Source organism: Pezoporus occidentalis, unplaced genomic scaffold (genome assembly GCF_034315485.1).
Source record: "Pezoporus occidentalis ecotype Australia unplaced genomic scaffold, CSIRO_AGI_Poc_V1 ctg155, whole genome shotgun sequence".
Lineage (NCBI taxonomy): Eukaryota > Metazoa > Chordata > Aves > Psittaciformes > Psittacidae > Pezoporus > Pezoporus occidentalis.
This window is the reverse complement of record NW_026913372.1, coordinates 628,728-655,152: the sequence shown is the minus strand read 5'-3', so window position 1 is coordinate 655,152 and position 26,425 is coordinate 628,728. Positions and strand designations below refer to the sequence as shown.

Genomic DNA, 26,425 nt, shown 5'->3' with positions numbered 1-26,425 from the left:
CAGCAGCATCCAGCGGTGCCCCAGTTCTCACTGCCCCTCTCCATCCCGTTCCGCCTTTTCCTCGTTCAACAGGTGAAAACAGTGACCCTGCAGGAGAAGGGCGGGTGGCTCGGGGTGGACACATCCCCGCTCCAGAGACACCTAGGTTTACACACACACCCCCCCCAAGCCCCACGGCCCCGCCGGCGGGTGGCGGCTGCAGGGCAGCGCTTGGGCAGGCATGGGCAGCGGTTCGGCGTGGGTAGACCCGGCCCCCTCGCCACGCCTCCCGCCACCCCGGAGAAGCCGCGGCACCACCGGGCTACGGCTCTGCGTGCAGCACCCAGCCCGGACCGCGGACGGAGGCCGCAGACACCCACGGGCCATGGTAAGTCGATGCTGGGAACTCCGGCCGGTGCTTTGCAGGCAGCGGGAAAGGACGGGGCAGGAAGGTTCGAGCAGCAGCTGCGGCCTCTGAGAAGAGGCAGGAGGAAAGGGAGAAGGGAGCAGAGCTCTGCGCTGTGGTTAATAAGTAACAGTCAGCTCCGCCGGCTGCTGCCGTTGAATGACCGAAGCCAGCGCTCTCCAGGCTCCGTGCCTCTGCAAGAGGGAGGGAAAGGGTTCGCCCGCAAGGCAGCTCTGCCAGTGTGACCCCTGCTCAAATTCTGCATGGCATGTGCTCCATCTGCACAGCCTGTCCAATCCACCCTGGACAGCTGGAAACCAGCTTCTTCACAGCAGTGCAGAGGGGACAAGAGCAAAAGACATTGGGGCTTGTGGCATACCTTGTTCCAGCCCGGCCTGCAGCTCCTGCTCGCACCAGGGCTGCCCCCTTTACCTTCTTCTAGGTGACAAGTCACCCTTAAAAGGGAAGGTACTAGTTTGGGCAGAGAGGGTTGTTTCATCTCCAGAAAACCCAAAGCTCTCCCAGTTTCCAGTGCTGGTTCCTTTCCATCAGTTGCACAATCCATCTACTGGTTTCCTGCTGGTAAAAAAAACAAAACAAAAAATCCCAATGCCTTGGCAGTTAAGAGCCAGCAAAAGAAAACAAAATAATTAAATTTCCCTAATGAGAATAGTGTGTTTTAAAGGAGTACGTGCACATGAAAGCAGTTAAATGCCACACCGATAAAACCAGCAGGCTGGCCAATGGGGTGCTGGGGCAAAGAAGAGGGGAAGGGGATGGGATGGAGGGTGCTCCAGGCAGTTTGTCATCAGAAGACACAGCCAGAGGAGGTGGCTTTTGTGTGGTCTGTTGGCCAAACCTCAGCGTGGCCCCGCCTCCCACTGGTGCTAGGCTCTCAGAGAGGAGCTGGACCTGGAAAAAGCCCTGGGGCCTGTCCTCCCATATAGTCGCAACCGCAGAAAAGGGTTCAGAGGACAATTAAACCACGTCCCTCCCAAGCAGCCTGGTTTCTTGCTCTGTCTGGGAAAGGCTGGCTTGGAACCCAGCCACCTGCATCCATATCCATCCACTTCAGGCAAGCAACAGCTCTGGCTTTACATAGCCTTTCCTCTCTTCAGTACCAATACACAAGCAGGAGGTCTCAGCCCCTGGTTCCAAAACCTGTCATAGTCCCTACACCATTCCCAGCACAGTCCCCCAGAGCAGCCCCCACGGGTGCCCCCCTGCCGGTGGCCCCATGCAGAGCCAGCCTTCTTCCCCACGTTATCCAGTTGCTAAGCTACCTGCGCCCGGCTTATCACACCATCAGCACAGAAGGGCAACGGCTGAGAGTTTATTGCACTAAGCCATGTTTACTCACTACCTTCCCTCCAAACCCAGAGCTCGGGAAGGGACGGGATTGACATTAGTGGGGAGGTGGTGAACCTGGGGTCTGGCAGGGGGCCATCCAAAACACTGCACAAACTGAAGGGCAGCACAGGGTGGTTTGAATGCTACCAGCAAGGCCAGAGTATGAGCAGGTGAGGAAGGCTTTCCCCAGACATTATGCAAGAGAACAGGCATGCAGCTACGATGCCAGGGGGACAGGAACCATCCCACCTCCAGCCACTCCTGAGCTAAGGTTCAGCGTACACCTTGGCACTTCCCATTTCATGACGTGCTCTGCAGCTCACAGCTTTAAGCATAGGGGTCACAGCTATGCAGTTAGGCACCCACACAGCCTGATCCATGTTTTAGCAGATCCAATAACACTGGAATAGGACATAATCTTTCCAGTCTTCCCCAAAACATGCAAAACCAAAAAAACACCCACAAAAACATCAGCTCCGTGGCTGCCTCTGGTTTTGTACAGCCTATGAGTAGGCATACTATAGGAAAGGACTATTTGCCTTAATTGCTCAGCTGCTTAAGATGCTACTTCTGAGCACCAATGCCCAAGCAAGCATCTCAAGGGGCTGCTGACCAAACACCCACCAGAAACAGTGTGTTGGTCATTGTCACTGAGAAACAACAATCCTCACCAACTTGAAAGATCAGATCACCCACTAGGAAAGAATTTTAATTATCAGAACATAACCTGTCACGTAGAGCAACAGCCCTCTGTGCTCACTCCTTCCCTACTGAGCTGAAAGATACACTGGCTCAGTCAGCTCCCATCACCAAGAACTCTATTTTAGTTTTATCTTTGCTTATATTCACTTCCCAAGACGAAGAACTGAACTTTCCTTATCCCCCCCTTCCCTTTAAAAAAAACCAAATAACAGCAGTTCTGCCCAAGAGCAGAAGACAATGCTAAATCACAATCCTTCCCTCTGCCCTTTGTTACTTATAGACAGAAACAGCCTCTTAAACTCCATCGTAATGTAAGGGAGATTGAAAAGGAAAAGGAGCTGAACTCCAATTTAGCGTGACTCATCTCTCTGATTCACACCACTTCTTTCTCCTCTAAAGCAAGCTTCCAGTGCAGACGACCTGCAAATAAAGCCCTCCTGCTTTAAGAAGGTACTTCACAAACCTTAAATGCAAACCATTCTTAGTTCTTGAACCATTGCCGTTTCAGGTTTTCTTTTCATAAAATTCTATGTAATGTATTCGGGAGCTTAACCTTACACAGCTATCATTCTTAGTACCTCAGGTTATAATGAATCCACATTTATACTAGTAAAGTGGTAGGTGTTGCAGGTTAGAGGACAAAAGTGGCAAGTCGGACTGCCCTTGACCTGTGTACCCAGGGTAGGGAACAGAGGACAGCACTGATATCCCCTGTCATGAGTACCTACCAGTTCAGGTCTACACAGACACTAACCCACCCACCCAGCCTGCAGCTGCCTCCATGGACCCGTAACTCCCTGATCAATGGGATGCCTTGCTGCTTTGAACATTCACTTCCTCTGCCACACTGATCTTCTCCTCTTCCCTTTCCTTTCTATGGTGTCAGGCAGGAAAAGCCCACAGGCTGAGCACAGAGGAGAGGGAGCAGCTGCTGCCAAACCTGAGAGCTGTGGGGTGGAACGAGGTGGAAGGCAGAGACGCCATCTTCAAAGAGTTTCACTTCAAGGACTTCAACCGGGTATGAGCATCAGTTGTATGCAGATTTCACAAAGTGGGACACCTGGTTTGCAGAGCAGGGAGTTCCATCTGCAAGGCTCAGCAAAAGAAACCCCTCTGTGTTTCTCCTGAAATGTAATGACTGAGCAATATAAACTGCCCAAGACACCAAAGTGCTTGACCAGCACGATATCTCTGGGAAAAGCTTCCCCAAAAGGGGAAAATCCATAGAAAACACTAGCAAAGATACAGAAAATCCCAGGCCTTCTATTTGGTTAGGTTCCCTAGAAACGTGGTGTAAAATTAACAGTAATGGGGTGAAAAACGATATATTGCCAGGTTCAGAGCTAGCTTTTCTTCTTACTCCACTGGGCAGGCCTTTGGCTTCATGACCAGAGTGGCTCTACAGGCAGAAAAACTCGATCACCACCCTGAATGGTTCAACGTGTACAATAAGGTAAGAAACAGGGATGGTGAGGGAAATGGAGATCTGCAGGGAGCACATCCTTTTTTGCGGCATAAACCAGCAGCAAGTCCTCTTCAATGGGACCTTTTCTGTCAGATGCTATTCCCTTCACATATCACAGACAGCCTACAGCTGTCACTTAACAGATCCTTTCCTCCTCCTCTTTTTATGTGTCCAGCTGAGCAGTAGCTGCCTCGGTGCCAGCACCAGGGTTATGGTTTTTAAATCAGTATCAGAAGCAGCAGCAAGGGGAAATGTTTTTGAAGAAAGAGTGAGTTATAAAGTGGGCATAGGCGGGTGCTGTGACCAAGGCAGGGGTGGCAGTGACAGCTTGTGGCCAGGTTGAGCTGTAGGAAGGAGAAAACCAGGCAAAGTGCCAGACCACCTCTTTCTATCTACCCCAGGAAATTTTGCAAACAAGCCTAGAGAAAGTAATAGCCTTATGTGCCTATCAGGTGCAAACTGTCTGTAGTGCTGGGGAAAACCATTCCTGCTCTTTCTGCCAGCAACACTTGTCGGTCTGTCTGTCTGGTTTAGGTTCACATCACCTTGAGCACCCACGAGTGTGGAGGCTTATCGGAGCGAGACATCAACTTGGCCAGCTTCATTGAGCAGGTTGCAGCATCCCTCTCCTGACCAGAGAGACACACAAAGCCAAAAATCAACTGTGCCGCTGCCACAACCCGTATCTCACCTAGACAACTGCACCTAGAGCTTTCCCCCACTTCCAAGCTAGTTCCTGGATCCAGACTGCCTAACACTACGCCACAGCTCAGATGAAGGAAGGCACTTCTTGGGCACTGTGCACATATCCATCTCTGATCTTGCCACTTCCATTCTTAAACCCTTCGTTAGCTGAGCCCCACCAGCCTGCAAGCTGTTGAGCCTCTGGGGCTTTCAGCATACCTGCCCTTTTACCTGGAGTCATGTTACACAATTGCACCAGTAAATCTTTCCAGTGCCTGATGCCATCTAGCCACTTTCCGTGTTATTTCTTCTTACCTGCTGGAATATGCTTTCCACCCAAAACATGGTACATGAACCCTTTGGTTTCTTTGTAACATACCAGCAAATGTGATGTGCAATTTGGTTATTACTGTAACCTCTCTCTAGCAGTATTATAAGCAGGCATGTGATCTCACCCCTGTTGTAACTGGCCTTTAGTAGGATACCAACTAAAAAATGTTTACAATAAATGTCTTAGTTAACCCAATGTCAGTTTGGAATGAGGCCTCACTGTCAAAATTATGCCAACAGGTTTTCCCAAGGAAGGTACTGTCCTGACTGCTCTCAAGGTGCTTCTGCCAGGAAAAAGCTTGATGAAGCAACACAGGGAAATGACATGTGCCTTCACAGGCTTACACCTCAAAGTGAACGGGATCTGAAAGAGAATAAGATTATCAAAGCCAGAGCAGATCAGATAAAAACTGCATGTGCTGAAGTCAGAAGTGTACCATAGCCAAGGCACAAAAACAGGGAAGGCACAACCAAAAGGAATGAAAGCAGCATAGCAAGGAGCCAGGGGCTGCTTATGGTGGGATACCTCCCAAAAAGGTTGTAGGTGGATTTAGTGGTGTAAGATCTTTACTCCAGTAACAATGATCACTACATTCAAGGAGTCTGCAGCCAAATCTCTGTGTTTCTGGTACAACAGGAACAGTTTGCTATGAAACCAGCAGTAGCTGCTTTAAGTAGAACCATCTAGGAAAAATGCTACAAAGCCCCAGCAGAGGTTTGTTGGTGTTTGATTTTGGTCTTTTTTTTTAACCCTTTAAAGTTCTATAAAGTATTAAGAGAAAATCATAGCTCTTAAATGACAATTTCTAGCATCTTTAAACATCACGTAAGATGTAGCCATGAACATCACCCGTATCTTAACAGAATGAAAAAGTAGTCCTCAGGCAGAGTTTGTAACATTCATAAACTGCTCTCCCTGCAACAGACTAGACTGCATGAGCAAAGACCAGGAGCAGTAGGTCTCCATTCTTTCAAATGAGCATCGAAACAGAAAAACAAAGAGTTCAATGAGCCTAAATAACTAAATGCTTCATTTTAATACAAACTAGGCCCATTTTCACAATCTCTTCATCTATTTCAGCCTAAAGTTTTACAGTGGCAAATTAGAGCAATACAGAATACTGCCATCAGATGAACTCATCCCATTTGTTCATTAAAAAGTCAATGTGTATTTACTGGGCAAGATATTATTGTGTCGTACACAACCTTTCCACTCCCCTCTCCCGAAGTCATCAGAAAAGTGCAGATGAAATCCATGGCATGAAGACATACATCTCTTCTTGGTCCATCCCATTGGATATTCTTCAGTCTAGTACCTAGGAGCACGCAAATCGCTTGGGAGCGCTTTGTAAAAGCACAGATTAAGTGTCTCACTCGAGCACCTGAAGGTCAGAAATCTCACAGGAATTAATAGTCACGAAAATCCCCTCCAGGTCTAAAGTATCATCCAGTTTCAGATCATAACCCAGTCCATAAAATTCTTTTTTTGTCTTTTAAATAATTATACAATCTTTTAATCACACCATTTTTCCAAGACCACTTCGCATGATAAAGGAGATGTAGATTACATGGTAGATGACAAGGATGAATAAAGACTACACACCGGTAAATTACAGTAGCCTATTCCTGATCAGAAGATTACATTTACAGTATAGAATACACATAAAACAATTAAACCCACAAATATTACAAGTGAAGCCCAGAATAGAATACATTGATTTACAAATAACATCTTCAAATACATCTGAAAATGTGAAATGGAGCACTGATCTGTTAGATCCACCTAATTCCTTGGAGGAGGATGCAACCGGGGAAGAGAGGTTTTCTCTCTCCTTCACCTAGCCCAGTCCATCCACTTTCTTTTAAAGCAGAAACAAAAAAAGTACCTCCCTTTTTGTTCTGTTTTTTAAATCTCAGTTCAAAAGGGAACCATCACAGTAGCCAGACACTTAAGACTGTCTCCAAAGTACTGCAAACTCAGGATGCAGTAATGGTCACATTAGCAAAACATTAATAGAATAAATAGGTCCAACATAAACGCTGACTGCCAGAGCTGGTAACACCATCAAGAGACTATCAGGCAATTCAAATGAGATGTTTTCAGAAGGGCTCAACAAGTCACCAATTTAAGGGCAGATGGCCAAAATACTTTTGTCTCCTAGCCCGGAGAACAAACCTGTTAAAAACCAAGTATTCTTCCCACAGTCACTGGGCCCAAAGCTGCACTGGTTTGAGCAGAGACTTGTTAAGTAAACTTAGTAACCTTTTCATTAGGTATAACTATTGTACCAGTGTGTGCTTCAGCTATGTTAAGCCAGCAAGGGTCAGGTTTCGGCTAACAAGCCCACTACTGCAGAGAGACAAATGCCTTCAGACACCCTGCACAAGTCTGTGCAAACGTGGCGTGAAGTCTTCTCCCAAGTGGTGAACTCTGCCTGGGAAACTCCCTGTAGCATGCAAAAAGCTGAGAGGAAACACATGGGAAAGCCCTGCAGCAGTAACTCTACTGCCATTTAATAACACAGAGACTCTTTCCAGCTTGTCCTTAAGGCCACAAACTGCCTCACAAGCTGCACTGGGAAAAACTCTCTCACCATAAAAACAGTGAAGAAAAATAGGAAGCGTAAGTCACATGCCCAAGGCTTGAATGCTTCCCACTTGCTGCATCCTATCTAACATCTACCTCTCGGAGCTATACAAGCACCTTTATAATACTGTGAAGGGATTTGGCTCAATACAACTAATATTCTACCTTATAAACAAGAACGTTCTCTGAGGCCAGTCTGCCTTTGAGGTTTTATTCAGTATAGTACCATAAGAAAATGACCACAGCGAAGGTTGTGGTCAACAGCTGAACCTTCAAACCCTCCCTGGCATCCCACAAAAAAAGCCAGAGAAGCATCAAGGCACAATGGTGAATGCCCTTTTGAGAATGTGCCTTAAAAGAATCAGTGCAAAGAGCAGAGATTACTACTATTACAAAAGTCACTTTTTTATACTAAAAGATCATGGTAAAAAAAACGTCAGCTTTGGCGTCATCTGTTTGCACATGAAGTCCAGAGCCATGACACATGCCAGGGCCTGACTACTACAGCTTTGTGAGATAGTGCAAAACCTTCAAGTTATGAACAGTGAAATCACTGGTTTGCATATCCCTCCAGAATTGTGCAAGGTACAATAGCACTCCAGGTGGCAAATGCATGTCTTCCAGAGGAGACAGGGAAGCAAACCAGTTAACTATGTACCAGGATTTTCAGTACCATCTAGTTCCCCTCCTTACACTACCTGCTTGGTTTCTATTTCTGATGTTCTGTAAACCAAGAGATTCCATAAAAGGATTTTGTGTTGCGTACTTTTCCCCCCTCAGCAGATATTGATTGCAGTCTGAGATCTCTAGAGGGGATTTCAAAAAGAGTACATGACCATCTCTCCTTTGCCAATTTATTGGCTCTGCATTATAACAGCTATAAAGGCTCCCAGCACAGTCTGTTAAATGCAGTAGCTTGAAGGAATACTCGAAAGAAAACAAAATTTTCAATTTACTTTCTGCCTTTAACTTCAGAGAAGATTGAAGCTTTGGAACACAACATGAGAACTCAAATCTAACACCTGGCTGGTCATCGGCTGAATACCAGGTCTGTGGAAGAAGAAACAGCAAGGAATGAAGTGACATGCAGAATACCTGAGGAATTTGGAGTTGTGGAATGGACTTTTGATTTACTATCAATAGTTACGTTGAAAATAGGCAGGGGGAATGGAGGAAAAGCCCTAAAACTAAAGTCGGGCATGAAAATGATGCAGATTTCAACACAGACTAAGATGGGGAAGTTTCCAAGATCAAGCCACCGTGAGACCTGTAATTGTAGGAACAAAGGTTTACTGCAATCTCTTCCCCTAGGAAACCTTCAGAACCACCCCAGTGCTAGTTGGCAAGGTACCAATTGATGCTGTACAGTCAGCGGTGGCTGGGGGAGCCATTCATGTGCTTTTCACTGCAAGGAACATCCGTGCTGTAGAGACCATCCAAGTATGCCTGAGAAATCTCCGCTACCAAGCTCCTGTCTGGGACGGACTGAGCCATTCCATAGATGGCTCCCTAAGCAGAAAAGAGAAGGTTGTTACATAGGATCGTTAATGCCATCAGAGAAACATGCTCACCCAAACATACTCTCATACTCTATGGCTGGCCTCCTTACCATCCCTGTGGTCTTGGCATTGGGATCCTTCATGATGTCCTCAATGCTGTCTTTGACATCTTTCAGGAACTGTTCAGCAACACCAGGCTTTGTGTGCAACTGCGTAATGCAGAGATGAATGCTGGGCAGGCAGAGGAGAGATTAACCATTTTAAGTTATGTACAGCTCCACATTTTCTGAGCAACTGACAGCAATTTAGTCTTTCCCTAGCCAGCAACAACTGTGTATCTCCTTAAAACAGCATTTCAGCGGTATAATGGGAGAAGATGGAGAAGGGAGGACTCCCTTCCAATTAAAAGAAATCCCTGCAAAACACTTGCCAGTGTAAAGTTCAGCTCTTTTGCAGAATGGCAACTCCTCCTTTCCTTCCTGACTTCAACATACAGGGTTAAAGGCCTATAATTTTCTCATTCCAGGTACTTCCAGTGAGAAAAATGCAGCTGCCTGCCAGCACAGTAATCCTTGCCCTTGTTTCCCTCCCCTTCCTCTCCAGTTTAGATAAGCCATCAGCCACGCACAGCATGGAAGTTAGCATCCACCAGAAGTAACAGGGCTACTTACACCTCTGAGCTATTGCTTCAGGCTCTCTAGGCTTCACCTCACGCTAACTGAAATCCAAAATTTTTTTCAGTGCAGCCACATCTGAGATCACTGGCCTCTTTCACCCACAGAAAAACCAATTACCTACTTAAGGAAAGTCTCATTTGAAAACATTCATTTCACACCAAGCTGGAAATGGAAAGATCACTGAAAATGATCAGTCTTTCACTGTTCTTTCAAGTACCTTCATCTTCAGTGGGCAGCGCAGGAAGATACTAAAAATAAATACATCTACAAGCCTTCAGTTACCTAACATGAGGTAACACCCTGGCTATTTATATTTTTCTGCTTGTACTAGACAAATAGAAAGCAAGCCTCAGATCTGCCCTCTGCCAGGCTCATTAAAATTACCACTGCCTTATCCTCACTGCAGTAACTGCTATACATCAGCAATTACAAAAGTAATTCCTCCTCCTCTATAGAGGGAGTTTATCAGATTTGGACAACAATTTATCAGATACAGACAACACCACTCAGCAAGTCACAACACCTACATGGCCTGAAAATGACCATCTTGCATATCCTGGCTACGCACATCACTCCACTGGTCTCCACAAACTCACCTTGATGGAAACTGTAGGACATTTAAGTTCCATCCTTTTGCAGCTAAGAAATTGGATAATCGATAAATGTCAAAAGTGTCTGAACCGATGGAGAGGACAGACACCTCGGGCTTCCCAAGAATGAAGATGCTGTCAATTTTTCTCAACCTTGAAAAGAAAAAGGAGAAAAGAAATGACTGACCAGGGTTAGAGGGAAAAGACATTCTGTCCATCTCTCTGGAGCCCTAAGGGAAAAGCTACAGAAAGCAATAGATGACAGCACATTCAAACCAAAAAACCATGCAACCATCCCAGGCCACTGGGACTGGCAAGAGGATTCAGGTCATTACAGGCCCTAAAATCAAGAAAAATCAGGAAGAAATGGAAAAGACAGAAAACAGAGGCAAGAGAAGACATCATAGCAGAGAAAAACAGCTTATCAGCTCACACAGCAACACAAGCATCCCAACAAGAGAGCATAACCCTTCTTTTGTCATCCAGACTCCCCCTTAGTTATGGCTGAGGGAGAAGAAATGCTAGAAGCAAAGCCAGCTAAATAAAGATGCCTGCACCCTTCCTCTCTGTGCCTCACAGTTATCTGGCACAGGGCAACACCCAGGAATAAAAAAAAGCATCTTCTCCCGTAACTGCCCAGTAGATCCCTACCTAGCAGGCAAGGCGTTATTACTGCTCCAGGGAAAAGTTGCATGAAATAAATGCAGTTTGGGTGAAGGAGTCCAGAACAGGGTTAAACAGTACAATCAAAACACTAAGGCACGCACATACTCTGATTCGATGAATCGAGCCGTTTTAATGATCCTCTTCGTAGCTTCTACGTAACCCGATTCTCCTATGTGCATCAGAGTTGCCCAGCATGCAGCTATGATTCCACCAGGCCTGGAGCCTGCCACGGAGGGCGAGGCGTATATGCCCCCTTGCCAGTCGGGTGCTATAAAGAACTGGTAGCTCCTGTACTTCTTGTCGCTGTACAACACCACTGAAGAACCCTTGGGAGCATAACCATACTGCAAGGGGCACAGAAAGCATTAAAAAGCAGGAAGAGGGCACAGGAACACATTTAAGCACTCACCGCATGCAGTCACCAAGATCCCATTTGTACTCTAGGTTATTGCACAAAGCACCTGAATAGAGCAGCCCCTACCCCTGCACTTCAGTACCTCTCCACATAGCAGAGCAGAAATGTGCCTAAAGGCAGGGATGGCACTGGGAATCACTCCCCAAAAGTGAAAGCACTGGAAGACCTTTCTCCCCACTTCTTACCTTGTGGGTATCAGCAGAAATACTGGTCACACCTTTTACGCGGAAGTCAAATGGATGCTTTAGAGGGAACCCCGCCTTGTCCATGAAAGCAATGAGAAAACCACCCAGGCAGGCATCAACATGGAAGGGGATTTTGTACTTCACTGCAAGCTGTGTGCGAACAAGAGACTCTAGTGAGTAACATGCAATAGGCAAGAAAACGACGTGGTTAGGGCACCCAAACTCCAGTCACCAAAAGGTACTCTGCATTCACAATTAAATGTTTCCTGGATTGTTTGGGAGCATCATGCCACTCTCTAGCCATTGAGGATAGGAGATCTTGAAGGGCTGGCTACTTGTGGGATACCTTCTCCTGCCTTCCACATATGTGAAGATTGCCAGCAAGAGGAAAAAGAACATCTCATTCTGGCAGTTTGCTGTATTTGCCAAAGGGATGTGACAATGTGGTCTGAATATCTGCAATAAAGTGTAATGGTGTGATCCAGAAAGAAAAGAAGGTCAGAGGCCCTGGCTGGTTACATACAAAATAAATAACTGGAGCATGGAGAGAAAAATCAAGAGGCATGTTTGTAATATAAGATCCCAGCCCTGTGACTTCTACTCCCTCCATGCATCCCTTAGACTTCTGTGCCAAGTTTGCTATGACCAGTAGGGTGTAAATCAAAGCCTTTCTACTAGGTGGACTATTTTGCTATTATTTCATTTCAGAACTGTTTTGCTGTTATTTCCTTTCAGGTAGCAAAGAATGAGCCCTTCCAGCTGGTTTCACAGTGGGTGCATCAGAGCAATAAGCCACATACACAATATATACCTTCAGTTACAGAAGACATTTATGTCAGACTTGAGAGTTCAGAGACAAAGCATGTGCAAAAGACTTGCTGCTTTGCCTTGCTATGACACACCAAATGCACCAGCTCAAGTCCAAAATCCAGTCCCATGCAAACAGCTTTACAACAATGCCCAGAGGTAATATCTGGTATTTAGAGCTCGCCTTTTCACAACAATTAAGGGTGGGAAAAAAAAAGTCCTATATTCATCCTCACTCCAAACTGTGTCCTATGTATGCTGCTGTTGGTTAACACCTGACCTGAGAACAATAATACTACTCTCCCAGGCAGCCTGCTCCTCCCACCAGATTCACTGGTTAACATCCTGGAACACCCCTGATGCTCTTGTACAGGAGAAGCTGGGTTTATTGCTATAGCACCCAGAAGTCCCAGGGGTGCCATACCTCTGCCACCTCTTCAATTGGGTCCATGATTCCATGAGGGAACTGGGGAGCGGAACAAACCAGCATGGCTGTGTTCTTTGAGATAGCTCTCCTCATTGCCTGAAGATTTAAAGAGAGAAGATGCTCATATTCCATTTACCAAGTGCCTGCCAAAAAAGATAAAAAGTGAAAACATGCAGCGTCTGGTCTTAAAAACCAACGCACAAAAGCCTGTAAAAAGCAAAGCAATGAGCTACCAGAATCAGTAGGTATCAACTGAGTCATTTAACTCATCCACTTGGAAATACTAGAACACTTTTGTTCTGCCACATCAGAAATTTGGGGCTATTTCTGAAATACATAAATTATTGGATTCTATATGAATCACACAGGATAAAGAGATGGTTTACATCCCACTATTTCAAACAAAACATTATCTGCAATGACAAGTACTTAATCCTGCATTTTTATTCCCAGGAAACATTAATTCCTCTCTATCCACTGACTTGCTCCCTGGATAGGTAGATTTCTTGCTATTTGCTATACAATGCCAATGCTAATTTCCCACAGAAAGAGTGCTGTGCTGCCTAAAACAATACCTGAACATCCACTTCCATAGCCTTGGTCAACGGTATGTGAATCAACTTCAGTCCGAAGTAGTGTGCTGCTTTGTCAAATGCCGCATGAGCACTCACTGGGACCAATCTAGAAAAGTAACAGATTGCATGTGTCAACACAGGCAGCACCTAAGCTTTACTGTGAACAGAAGGGGGAAAACCAAAAAAATTCAACCTGTAGATATTTGTGTGTGATAGACGTGTCACAAACAGCCCAACTGCATGTTTCAACTGGCTCGAAATCATATAGACCAAAAAATGCAAAAAGTTGGGGAAAATACTCTCTCATTTTCTGAGCTATCATACCTTATCAGGGCCTTTAATAGCATTAAAGTTTTAGAGAGGGAAGAAAAGAACTGCAGGAATTCAACAGAAGATGAACACCGTAGCGTTTCATCTCTTTTTATATTTTCCTCTCATAAGCAATTAACAGAGAAACATTTCTTTTATGCACTGTATAGAAAAAAAGAAGGACATTAGAGAGAGCAAACCCTTTATTAGCAGTGTAATGATTAGCACAATTCTTCCTTTCAGCTCCAACCAGCCCCAACTTTAGTCCTGGAGTCTTCAGGCTAAACCTTCTTTGAACTGAATAAATCCAAACCCTTAAACACTTCAAAGGGCCTGTCAATCTCTGCTCAAGAGGGGCCCAAAGCTGATATGAGCAGGCTTTGTCCAGAGCAGCTCATATCAAAAGGTATTGCCAAAATACATCTGCACAGAATAGCTACTGCAGCCCCCCCCCGCAACATACATGTCTCCCAGGCTGTTTAGTTTCCTGTGCTTCTGTACTAGCTCTTTTGACTCAGGTTTCTCTCCTTCAGACACAGATAGACAAGGAGGAGATGGTAATGAGCTATGAAATGAAGGATTATTAAAGTCTAGCAGCCACCTCAACTCAGAACAGTAAATCCCACAAGCCCCCAAAGCAAAAAGCAAGATGCAGAGTTATTGCTCACATTTCTGGCTGTTTGATGCCTCTCTCATAAGCCAGGTCTCTGTATGCCTTGCAGGCCATCAGAATGCTCTCAGTCCCTCCAGATGTCATCTGTTGTAAAAAAAAGAAGCAAAGAAGAAAAACAACCACTTACATGGATGCCGTCACAGCATCACTGTCCAGAGATGCTTCAGAGGCAAGAGATGCACAGGACAACTCAGGTTTTTCAAGGGCAGCAGAAGCCGCTGAACAGCTCAAGGTAGTTTTGTGACATTCAGCTTGAAAGTGCACATTTAAGTAAATGTTGACTCTTCTATTTAAAGGTGAAGGAAAAAAGGGAAAGCAAACAAACAAAATTCAACTCAAAAGCCTAACAAGAGGGGATCATGCTGCACAATCACTAGCTGGCAAACACGACCACACCTCACGAAACTGCCAGTACATACTTAGCTCTTGATTACCTGGGGATTGTTTGTCTGGATTACAGATTAATTATGCCATGCATATGGAAAAAAAAACAAAGTTGATTCTGTATTAGTCAACTGAAGTCCAGCAGGGTTTATTAGGTCTGGAGCAGTGCCATGCTGGGGCACAGAGCCAGCTCAGGGTTGGCTCTGCTCCTGAGCCACAAAACCTTTCCAGAACCTGCAACACTGCAGAGCAGAGAGTTCCCTCCAACCTTCTCTCTGCGGAGGCCAGCACAGGTCTGGTCACACCAGGTCAGAGCTTCTAAGCTCTCAAGGACCCAAGAAATTTTACACCAGAAGGAATTTCTGCATTACTCTCCTGAGCAAGTCCCTCAGTACGCACACAACCCACCATCTGTGCTTTCCCAGCCCTCTTTACCCTGACCATAGGAGAATAAGGAGTTTTACATCAGGAGGTGGAAGAGAGGAAGGTACACATATAAGCCATTTGATCAAGTTTACTGTTGCAAGCTAGAACTCAAGAGCTCTTGCAAACAAATAAAAAAAACTCCTCACAGGAAGAAATTCCTCGAGTGGGAGGACTGTTTCTTGGCAAGCCTTTACAAGTTCTGACATGCAGGGGACAGAAAATTGTGTGAGCATAAACCTTCCAAGGTAAAATTTTAACCTAGTAAAATGTGAGGTTGGTTTTTAGAAGCAGCCTGCAGGACTGACCAACTGCAATGATGGGCAAGCCATAGCTTGAGCACTAGGGGTACCTGGAACAGATATACAGAAGTTCAAGTGAAAAAGAGGAATCAAAAGCTACTTACAGCACTTACAGAGGATTAATTTTGATCCCAATATCTGCTAAACCAACTGCAATTTCCCCTTTTAACCTCTTCTCCCCAAAAAATAAACATAAAAAAGGATCACATTTGCATGCCTCAAGACATCTGCTAGTCTGGGTTTTCCTTTGGGCTTTTTTTCCCAGCTGACATAGCTGCAAATCCCTAAAATGCAAAGGAGAAGTGTGACTGCATGAGAATGACTAAACATTAAGTACAGATATAAGGAACAAAGTTCACAAGCACACAAAAAGGCCTGCCACATTTGTTCCTAACATGATGCAAGCTAGCAACAGCTGCCACCACAGGCAGTGTGAAAGTGACTGTCACACCACAGACAATTTCTGCTTTTATGGTAGTTTAAAAGCAACAGCTGTTGCAGATAAACCCTCACAGAGCCTGACACTGGATGAAGAAATCGTTGCATTTATTGTGAAGGAAATAGATGGCAGCAGGAACACAATGTCCTAAGAGTTTTATGGGCTGTGTCACTTAAACCAGGACAGTCACTCACTTCTCCACCTTCCCATGAAAAGATCTGCAACGTTGTCAGCTACTACCTTTGGGGAAAAAAATCCAGCTGGTGTGATTGCCCTTCTACTGCCAGGTGGGAGAAGAAAAATGAGTTTATTACATACTCATAACACTGCTTGCAAAATTGCTTAAAATTTTGCAATGATCATGAAAACTTTGCTAGGCATGATTTGGGGATCTTGGTATTCACATTACTGAATGCCCAGGCACAAAGACAGGCATGCAGATGACCACAAAGAAAGCTCATTCAGACTTCCGAAAATCCACTGAATCCAACCTAACTTTCAGCCAAATCAGCTTCCTTAACTGGCCAAAAATCACCATATTGGTACCAACATCAGTCTCCACCACAGTAGGTATGCCAGAGCAGCTTGATCTATAGCAGCACCTTTGGTGTAGCTAGAGCAGCAAAACCACTTTTGGTCTATGCGGTTTATACCTGCAGAGAAAGAGCCTGCTCCTTTACAGGAGGCTTTGTCAGCCTAGCTCTCAACAGCAAACTCTTTCAGTTATAGCCAGGGCTTGAATCACTGTCACGGGATGGAGTTTCTCCACAGCCTGCAGCGCACCGGCAGCTGGCCAACATGCAGTGATTCAGCACCCGCCAATGGCTCGCACTAGTATTTTTTTCTCTCCTCTAAATGAAAGTCCACAGGCTCAAGCGATGCCATAGGGAGAAGGGGCTGGAAACAGGCACTGTTTCAAACAGCTTTCTAACCCTGCACTATCTTCAAAAGCCAGGCAAACTGTACGGAAAAGGGAAGCAGACTTCCTTTTGTTCCTGATTTATTTATTATTTTCCAAATGGGAGAGTGAAGGAGAAAGCACAGGGAAATCCCTGGCAGTGCTCAAGGCCAGGTTGGACAGGGCTTGGAACTGGATGAGCTTTAAAGTCCCTTCAACCCAAAGCAGTCTGTGATTCTAGGATTAGTTATACACTAACGGTTAACGGTTGGACCAGATGATCCTTGAGGTCCCTTCCAACCTGGTGTTCTATGGTTCTATGGAAAAATATCTCTCCTGCTTTCTAAACTCAGTATAACCCTTCTGTTGCATCAAACCATCAATAAGACATCAAACCAGCAATAAGAGCTACAGTCTCTGTTCAGGGATTTCTTTGGCCATGCCACTTGCATATCACTGTCAGACTGTCAGATGTAAAGAAACCACTTTAGTCCATGGTCTCTAATTTTTTCTTGTATTTTCAACTTAGGAAACACATCCATTCAGACCCTGGAGACAAAGCTTACCAAAAATTTCACAGTATTTTACCCCATGAATAAGAAAGCAAACTACAATTTGTTTCTAAGGTAGCACTGGAGTAAAAATATACCACAATTCACTGCACGGTCATAACGTAGTGACAGACTTGCATAAAACCTCTGTAAACCTGCAGGTTGTAAATTCCACTAGTTGTCTCTCTCAAGGTGACCCACTCATCACTACAGATAAAACTTGACACATCTGCAGAGTATAAACCCCCCCAAGACACATCACTCACACTGCATTGTTAAAGCCCTACTTCACATGTGCAGCCAGAACTACAACAAAGTTTGGAAGCCCCAGAGTTTAGGGGGAAAGAGACAAGATGGTTTCTACAAGAGGCTTAGGTTTGCATTTGCTGATTTTGCCTCCTCTCTCATTTTCAGCTGCAGAGTAAGTACAAAGAAGAATTCAGAGAAACCAACATCAACTACACACGTGTGCACACCCCTTATTCCCCCACCACATTTCCCTGAACTTCAAAGCTGCCATTTCCTTTTAAGTTCAAAAATCTACTAAAAAAGCAAATCATTGAAGCTTGCATAAAAGTGATGAGTTCTCCCCAAATTAGAAGGGAAATCCACAGCACTGCAAAACAAAGCACCTTGTGAACAGGAACATATGCACACATCAGACAAGAACAAACTCCTCCATTCCTCCTCTACTTGCTGCGATTAATTAGTCCTTTCAAATCATCTCAAGAATATGATTAGAATCTCCTGGGCACTGAAAATCACCAATGCCCGCCTCTTTGCTCTCTTGTAACATGATTAAAAGCAAGAACAAAAGTAGCAATTACTGAGAAATAGGAAGCATCCATCCACTGCTGAAAATGATTACTTTTAAAAACTGCTTAAAACGTGGAACATCTCTCCATGCAATTTAAGGCAAAAGACATGCCAGCACAACCCTCACCACAAGGGCATTGTTAGCAGTTTTATGCCCACGTTTAAATGAAGGAGAATCATAGCCCCCACGTTTCAGATAAAGGCAACTCCTGTAAATAATGCAAGCTGCTCATCTGATTTAACATTCAGAAATCTAAAAAGGCATGTTTCATTTTAACATTTATTAAACACACTGAAAACCTTCAAAGAGGAAGTAAGGGGACTGCTCTCCAGAGATCCTGCCTAGGAAGATGCCCGCATGACACAGAGCAGGACCACACAGAGGTCCCCAGGCTGTTGAAAGCCCTGGGAACAGCACAAACGTGTCACTGCTGTTTTTCCCAGACAGCAGCAGAGTATAAGACCAAAAAATGCTGGTTTGCAACACGGTGTGGAAATCAGAGCACAAAGGAAGTGAAACTGCCTCACTCAGAAGCACAGACAAAAACTTTTGGTGTTTTCCACATAGCACAGCCACACATACATTCTTCAGAAACACCAACAAGCTCCATCTGCCTTCAGGGACCAGCACCAGGCACCAGCAAAATTGGACAAGCAGTCCCAGCTGCTTAAATCAGATTAGTAAATCCGGTGGATGGGGATCTGGCACTAAGATGCACTGCTTCTCAGAGATGACAGTGATGAAATTCAGGAAAGAACACCCCAAACATTTGTCTTGGTTTTCATCACTGTAAGAGTTGAATTGAGTAAACAAGGAGCATTCTCAGCAGAAAAAGCCAGCAGCACCTCCTGAAGAGATCAGTTTGAAGATAAAGATAAATCACAGCATTGTGCCCTCCCTGGTTTAAGCCATCTTCTCTGTTTTACAGCCTCACTGGTTACTGAAGCTTAACTATGGAAGTCTGAGCAACTAGCCACAGCAGGGCCTTCCAGAGACAGAAAGCATAGCATCAATCTGAAAAAAAACCAACCCTCTTTTAAAATGACTTTGTAACTGTCTCAGCCTCCAGAAGTAATTCTGAAATGTTAATTCTGTTTGGGGAGAAGAAAATAAGAGAATTCTTTGAGCCCAGATACTTGAAGAGCATGTGACCTCCACATATTCACCCACATCTCTCCAATCAATGAGTAGCAACTCTGGACACTTCACAGTCAGGAAGGGTAACGTGGGAGGAAGACAAAAAGTCCACTGGAGCGACTCATCCGGACAAGATAATCACAGGGATGCAATTACGGTATTGCAATAGGGTATGCAATTAGGTAAAAAATAATCTTCTGTTTCCGGCCAATCAGCTTTTCAATCCTCCCTCACATCATGCAGATTTGACTGTTCAACCAACTAGAATGTAACTGCCACAGGCTGCATGTTCATCTGTTTACTTTGCTTCTGTTTGAATCTTAACCATAGCTTTATGTCATGATCCTCCAGAGTGAGGGGAAGACAGGGAAAAGCTGGATTCCCCAGAGAGCATCTGTGGAGGTATCATGTTAACTGTGATCACCGTCTTAGTGTTCTGGAGCAGTTTTTTACCAATTCTGAACTTCCCCTCTTAGACAATTCTACTTTTAGATTTCAGCGAAAGAGCACACAAGGCCAAGGCTGACGCATTTACAACACATGCTTTACGTAACAGAAACTGCACACACACACGTTGCAGGCTTCAGCAAGCAAAGTCCTCCAAGCATGCAATAAGTGTCACAGAGCTATCTGACTGTTGTATCAATTGACATCTCAGCTGCTGATAAAGTTCAACAGCTTGAGACACAGCCTCTTCCCCACTCCAAGGATAATCTCACCAGTATTCTCAGCACTGCAAGCCAGGAAGGAGATGAGGTGAGCTTAAATGCTTTTCATAAGCAAAAGGCACATTCCTTCTCTAAACTTGAAGGTAATACAAGGAATACAATCCTAGGAGGACAAGTTAGGCCACAGGATGCAACCTCCTGCTATCAAAGGCAAATCACATTTTACACTCACTGTACAGTCAAGTTTCATCTTCAATCCAGTTGGAGTTTGGTTGAGCTACACTTACTACAATGGTACTCCAGTACTTATCTCCTTAACACAACTAAGACTCCAACTGTCAGGTTAAGGCCATTCAAGGCCAGTTCACCTCATAAGCTCTTGTGTCAGCACCCTTCCCACACTGATTTTCAGCCATTGCTGGCCTCCCTCCCTCACATATGTACAGACAGCAATCACCTCACACCCAGTCTCTGAAAAGTATTGTCTGGATTCTTCTCACAAACAGAACTACTTCACAAGTTATTAAGCAGCTTGTTTGTATGCCAGCTGCACCTGCCCACCATGCTAGGAGATAAGATCTCACTGACCCCCACACCACATAAACAGGGAGGAAATTTGGCCTAAGGAATTGGGGATCCTTACTAAAAAGATAGGGCAAGAGAGAGAGAAGCATAAGAAGCCATAGCTTATTTTCATAACAATAATTCACCATGCAACTTCACATCTTTTGCTCGTTGACCAACTCTGAAAACATCAGTTTATAAACACCCACCTGGACTCTTGCTATGGACACTATTAAGGCTTTAAAACGGGTTTCCACCATCATACACTGAAAGGCCACGTAAACGTAAGCCTGGAAAGTCAGCTTTCCAGCTGGACAGATGACAATGCCATGCCTGCTTGATCACCAACACTTGGAGCTGTTGGTGACTAGCCAGCCAACCAGCTAGCCTTGTCCTCAATCTAAGCATTCTGGCAGGCTCACAGATTTCCAGTTCAGAGATTGAAACTGAGGGGAGCTACTCAAAATGACACTGCTCTGTTCACCATCCATCCTTGACAACCAGACAGGCTACATCACACTAGCTCTCTTTTCCCAACTGCCATCAAGCCTGTATCATTTAAGAGTGCAAAAAAAAGGCTGAAGTAGATAAGTCTTGTCCAGAGAACTAGTTCCTCGAGTTAAATAGTCTCTCATAAAGCTTCACCAAGAGGAGCAATTATCAGTTGTCTTCCATACAACTACATTGGCATAGCATATACCAGGACAAGCCTGACCTTCACCTAGACTGAATATCAGAAGGCGTATTTGCACTTAAAGTCAGAAATATCCAAAATGTTCAGGGGACACATGAAGACTGGCTACTTACAGCACCACAAGAGTTGGGGCCGCCATTGAAGAGTGTACAGGCAACCCTCACTACTTCTGCTTCCATCTTCCTCAAACCAGGGAATATATCCGGATGGAGAGGATTACTCCAGGCAAACTCTTCATACACCTCCAGAAAACAAAGACAGAAAGTTAGCCTTGCAGATGAAGCACTGGATTATCAGTGCAGATTTGAGAATTTACTATATGCACTGTATAAGCAAATTAGCTGCATTTAGTTATAACAATACTGCAGATCTCTTTGGACTTAACTCCTGTTGCAAGTAAATACCACAAGCCGGGAAGCTACAGCTGAGGGGTTGGGGGAAAAAAAAAAAAAAAAAACATTTGTTTTTCTAGGGCATTCTGACCTCTGGAGTGATTCTGTAACACAGCAACATTTCTTGTTTTAAAGACAGGTTTAACCATTGATCTGTTTTCTAAAAAGAACACAAAATGCACCCTATGATTTCTTTAGGAAAGGCAGGCCAAAAAGTTACTTTGAAGAACCAGTTTTCAAGTTTACTATTAAAGGAGAATTCTGAAGCAGCTAGAAAAGCACAAATGCCCACCCACACCACAACAAAAGTGGCTGTGGAAACCAGTATTTCATGCTTGTTCTGCAACTGTGGACTCACAGGATAAGGCTGGAACAGACCAGTTCCGACCTCCTGCAGTCAAGATCAAAAAGTGACTGCAGGGATGTTAAAAGAAATACAGAAGAATAAACCAGCGAATAATCAGCAGAGAGGGAATGTTTCCACAACATTCCATCCAAGCTGAGGCCCCCCTAGAAAGGCTGCTCTGAACTTCATGTTTCCCCAGAAGTGGCAAAGAAAATGTCAACACACAGAAGAAAACAGCAATAGCCACCACCAAACAGCACTCTTTACAGCTGTTATAAAAGCTTTCCCAGGAGCAAGAAGGCTAGACTTCCCTTGCTAGCAAAACCCCCTCTTGAAGTAGATATATTTGAAAACAGACCTTTGGGCTGTTTAGGTTATTTTCCAACCTTCTCAAAGGAAAAAGTTCCCGAGTAGGTAAACAGACCTAACAAAGACACCACTGAAGCATGCCAGTGCTCCATTGTTGGATGATTTTGATCACATTGTAATGCCAAAAAACATTTTTCAAACTTGTATTTTGCTTAAACCAAGAGGAATTTAGTATTGCTTAGTGAAGTTGTTCCAGTCCAAGGGTTCCACAGCCTCCCAGTAACAGGACAGCCAAAGACACTTTCAACTCAGCCCACAGTAAAGGCTGAAGTTGATCTATGGCAATTCTATGCCTTCCACCATTCCCCGAGTTAGAAAGTCAGAACCAGTTTCCAGTTCACTTGTTACCAGCTTTGTACCTTTTACATCTCATCTGATTTGATTCCAGTTATCTTTATTTTCTCAGAGACAGTCACTTGCCCAGGTTTACCCTGCCTAAATGCTTTGCTTAATACCCCTAAATTCACCTTCCACCTACATTTGTCCTAGGCTCTGTCTTTACATTTCAGCAGTCTTAGTTTCAGCTCTTCCCTATTTATTTTGAAAGATGCTGCAACAGTGTTGAGGAGTTTCCAGTCACCCTGAAAACTCTAAGGATATCTTCAAAGATGCAGTTATACCGTTTGCACTTTACCTTCACTAGCAGATGGGTGAGTTTTTCTTCACCACTGTACACAGTCCCAGAGACTTTCCCATCCTGCCAATGTACATCTCCTGAAAGAGAACACCACACTGCTTGGAAACACAGCCATTCGCAGAAAGCACATAGAATTGCACAGAGAAGTCCCCTCTGAAGATGAGGATTCAGCTTTTGAGATATTTCTGATGAGGAACAAGTATAATTTTTGTGCCACACAGATAGATGTGTGTGACACTAAGCCTCTGGCATCACATATCCCATGAACTTAGCAAACTGCAAATAAATGATGACTAAAGAAAACATAAACATCTCGCTGCAGCAAGCAGTTATATTAATACGTAATCCACTTAATACCCATTTAGTCTCCCCAAACTGCTGTCCAACCAACTGAACTCTAATTTGGCTAAAGCTAAAGACACTTTCAAAGAGCACCCATCACCACTGTAAGCTGAGAAGAGATGGGAAGGCCAAGCTTGCACTGCTAAAACCTACAGTGCTGAGCACCTCAAATTTCACCTAAAATGATATGATGCTGAAGCTTTAACAAATGAGAGCAGCTGGATGGAACAGCATCAGCAACACACTGTTGAAACGTGCTTCAGCCCCCTGTCCAATGTGATTTTACTTAAAACAAGTAGCTTTCTACCTCCAAACACCCCAGCAGTGTATTTCCACTTGTTTGGTTATTTGCTCCCCTCTCCTAACTGTTAGCCTTTATAAAACTCAAGGGCATCAGCTTCACAAGCATATACAATGTGAATATAGTCACAATCCAACCCTCATTTCTAAGGAGCTTTCAAAGGGGAGTGTCTGGGAAGGGGGGGGACATGGGAAAATTAAAAAGGAAAGAACCAGGTGAAGGAAGGAAATAATGATTTGAGGGAAAAAGCAGACAGATGCTACATAAAAGTAGAAAAGAAGGAAGTTGTTATAGGATACTTCACTACAAAATGGTTTCTGAATTTGGAGTAGATGCACTGTTCTAGCAGAAAATTGAAGATATTTCTCAAATTTTGAATAGGAGCAGGGCAGTCATATCTTCTCTGTACAGCAAATCACCCAAATTTGCTTATTGGGAGTAACAGGTACATAAACTGGTGTGGAGGTATTTACATGAGTGAGGCAACTCAAGTTGCAGACTGCTTATGAAGCTAGAAGAACATAATGACTCTGCCTTCCTTAAATGGCTTTTTAGGTGCAAACCATTGTGACTTTGATTAAGAGAGACAGTCTTGGAAATTCCCTAAAACTCCTACTTGGAAGTTTGTTGGTTGGGTTGGTTTGTTTGGGGGGTTTTTAATTGTGAGTATTCCCTGGAGCTTCACAGAAAACACGTTTCTGGTAAAGTCAAACATCAAGGCAACTCCTCAGAAACTTAATCAAAAATACATCCAAGTAACTTCCTCCCATCATGAGTCTAGTATTCTTGGGGTAAGAACAGAATTTCAATGTAAATACCCAAGTGCAGTATTAGAAGTCATGAATACTATTTCCAGAAAGAAAAGAGACAAAAATTTGCAAGCAAAGAACATCAGGGAAGAAATATTTACGATTAAACCATGAGCAGGAGTCATTAGAACTCATTTAAGAAGTAAGCCTAATGTCAGAGCTATGAAACAGACCCACCTCTGCTGCAGTAGAGACTCACATTCATACCTTTTGAGCTGTACTCTTTCATCTTCTTCAGTACTTCAGGCTGACTCATGCCTTGTTCCGGCAGTGCTTTGATATAATCCTTTTCATCTTTCAGGAAGGATAAACTGGAAGTGACATCATTCAAGGCTTCATCAATCTTCTTTTGAATCTACAAAGAAAGGAAAATACTATCAACAAAGGCACTGGACATATTATAAATAATTGTTGAATGCATGCAAGATTGAACTCCCTAGCTACATCCATACTATCGAGAGGAACAGACAGGAACTTTTTCATCTCTATGAGCAAAAAGCATAGCAGACTTCACAGCTACACAGTTCAACTTCCCCTTCCTACCAACCTCTCCCTCCAAAAACAAGCTGACTAGAATAGCAAACTGGCATACACTAGTCTCTAAACCACCCTGGGAATTCCCTGTGGGAATGGTAGCTGGTTTCAGCTGGGATAGAGTTAATCTTCTTCCTAGTAGCTGGTGCAGTGCTGTGTTTTGGCTTTAACATGAGAACAATTCTGATAACACACTGATTTTTAGTTGTTGCTAAGTAATGCTTACTCTGATCAAGGACTGTTGAGTCTCTCATGCTCTGCCAGTGAGAAGAGGTGCAAAAAGCTGGGAGGGAGCAGAGACAGGACACCACACATATTTAGAAACTTGTGAAAATAAAAGCAATAAAGAAATCTCCACTACACAGGAGATTTCTTTCTTCCCACCCCCACCTTACATTCAGGAGGCCCAGACTTCTTCTCATAACACATTCCAAAGTTGAGATTCTTCTTCCAGGCAACACAGGGATTGAGATATTATCAGCTTTAAAGACTTTTGGACATTGGAATGCCTCAAAGCCAAGGCCTTCTGTAAGCAACTGAGAGGTTATCAGGTATCAGCCTACCAAAGAGCAGGAAGAGTACAGAGATAGGGCACACCAGGAGTCGTCTGGCACAGGACAGCTTAACAGCTCTAGGGGTTGGAAGGTAAGTCTGAACAAAATAGGGATTGCTTACAAGGGGCCCAGAACTTTTCTAACAGGCAGACAAAAATACAAGCAGAAGAGAACAATTCATTAATTCATCTGATCAAAGGCTGCTCAAGTCAGAAGGTGAAAGATGGAGCACTTGATAAGACATAAAGAGGGGATGCAAGTCCCTTTCAGAGGGCTGGAGAAAAAACTTGACAACCACTTCTGTGTCCAGAGCCAAAGGAAAATGTTCCTCTTTGCTACCCTCATTTGACAAAATTGCCTCTAACAGATCTGACCCCCTGATTCAATGCGTAAATATGGCAACACATCAAGCAGAAAGAAGCACAATCAAGTATGATACCAGCATTTACTAGGTAAACCAAGCTGTGTATTTCTCAATCATTAAATCATTAACATGCTAAAACATGCTCATTTTGTAGTTTTTATGCAAAAAAAAAAATCCCATCTCCCAAACATTAAAGTTTGTCTTGTTTTAAGGATTACAAGAACTACCAATAACCTTGAACTATAATCCTAAGTATTGCTAATAGGTATCTGAGCTCTAAACTAATCACGCCAGTCATCTGATTAAAAAAATTGTCCTTCCATGTTGCACAACAGACACCTGGCTAACTCACACTTGCTCAAGAATAAGACAGTTCCAGAAACAACAAATTGAGTTCAATCCTGTCCCCTTCATTCATTGTTAAAATAATTTTCTAAAAATTAAAACAACAAGGAAATGTTACTAGAAAATTCTGTAACCACATTCACTGACTGTTTGTTTAAAAAAAAAAGTAGCACGCCTATTTATGAGAATGATACTATGACAAAAAGACTAGGTAGAAATTATATCTTGC

At 44.0% G+C, this 26,425-nt stretch overlaps 2 protein-coding genes across 8 annotated transcripts in view; one reads left to right on the top strand and one right to left on the bottom strand.

The window, feature by feature from the left end:
* Positions 1-205: 205 nt before the first annotated feature.
* On the top strand, positions 206-25,993 carry PCBD1 (pterin-4 alpha-carbinolamine dehydratase 1). Of its 4 annotated transcripts, XR_009963407.1 has the most exons (5): positions 206-367; positions 3,324-3,455; positions 3,810-3,890; positions 24,701-25,578; positions 25,855-25,993. XR_009963407.1 is itself a non-coding variant. In XM_062611628.1 (4 exons), the coding sequence occupies exons 1-4, from the start codon at positions 221-223 to the stop codon at positions 24,707-24,709; spliced, it is 369 nt and encodes a 122-aa protein (XP_062467612.1). In that variant the 5' UTR covers positions 206-220; the 3' UTR covers positions 24,710-25,993. The 4 variants fall into 4 exon arrangements, 3 of the variants coding, with proteins under 3 accessions (XP_062467612.1, XP_062467610.1, XP_062467611.1); XM_062611628.1 differs by having other exon boundaries at positions 24,701-25,993; XM_062611626.1 differs by lacking the exons at positions 24,701-25,578; positions 25,855-25,993 and adding an exon at positions 12,271-13,143.
* SGPL1 (sphingosine-1-phosphate lyase 1) overlaps positions 5,935-26,425 on the bottom strand; it is a 44,663-nt gene continuing 24,172 nt past the window's right edge. For all 4 annotated transcript variants that reach the window (XM_062611621.1, XM_062611623.1, XM_062611625.1 and 1 more), the window contains exons 4-14: positions 24,607-24,754; positions 22,945-23,024; positions 21,317-21,445; positions 14,322-14,410; positions 13,345-13,450; positions 12,767-12,865; positions 11,536-11,685; positions 11,041-11,279; positions 10,276-10,422; positions 9,113-9,233; positions 5,935-9,012 (exon numbers count right to left, since the gene is read on the bottom strand). In XM_062611621.1, coding sequence (XP_062467605.1) covers positions 8,872-9,012; positions 9,113-9,233; positions 10,276-10,422; positions 11,041-11,279; positions 11,536-11,685; positions 12,767-12,865; positions 13,345-13,450; positions 14,322-14,410; positions 21,317-21,445; positions 22,945-23,024; positions 24,607-24,754 — 1,449 coding nt within the window. In that variant the 3' untranslated portion in view covers positions 5,935-8,871. The remainder of the gene's footprint in view (positions 9,013-9,112; positions 9,234-10,275; positions 10,423-11,040; positions 11,280-11,535; positions 11,686-12,766; positions 12,866-13,344; positions 13,451-14,321; positions 14,411-21,316; positions 21,446-22,944; positions 23,025-24,606; positions 24,755-26,425) is intronic.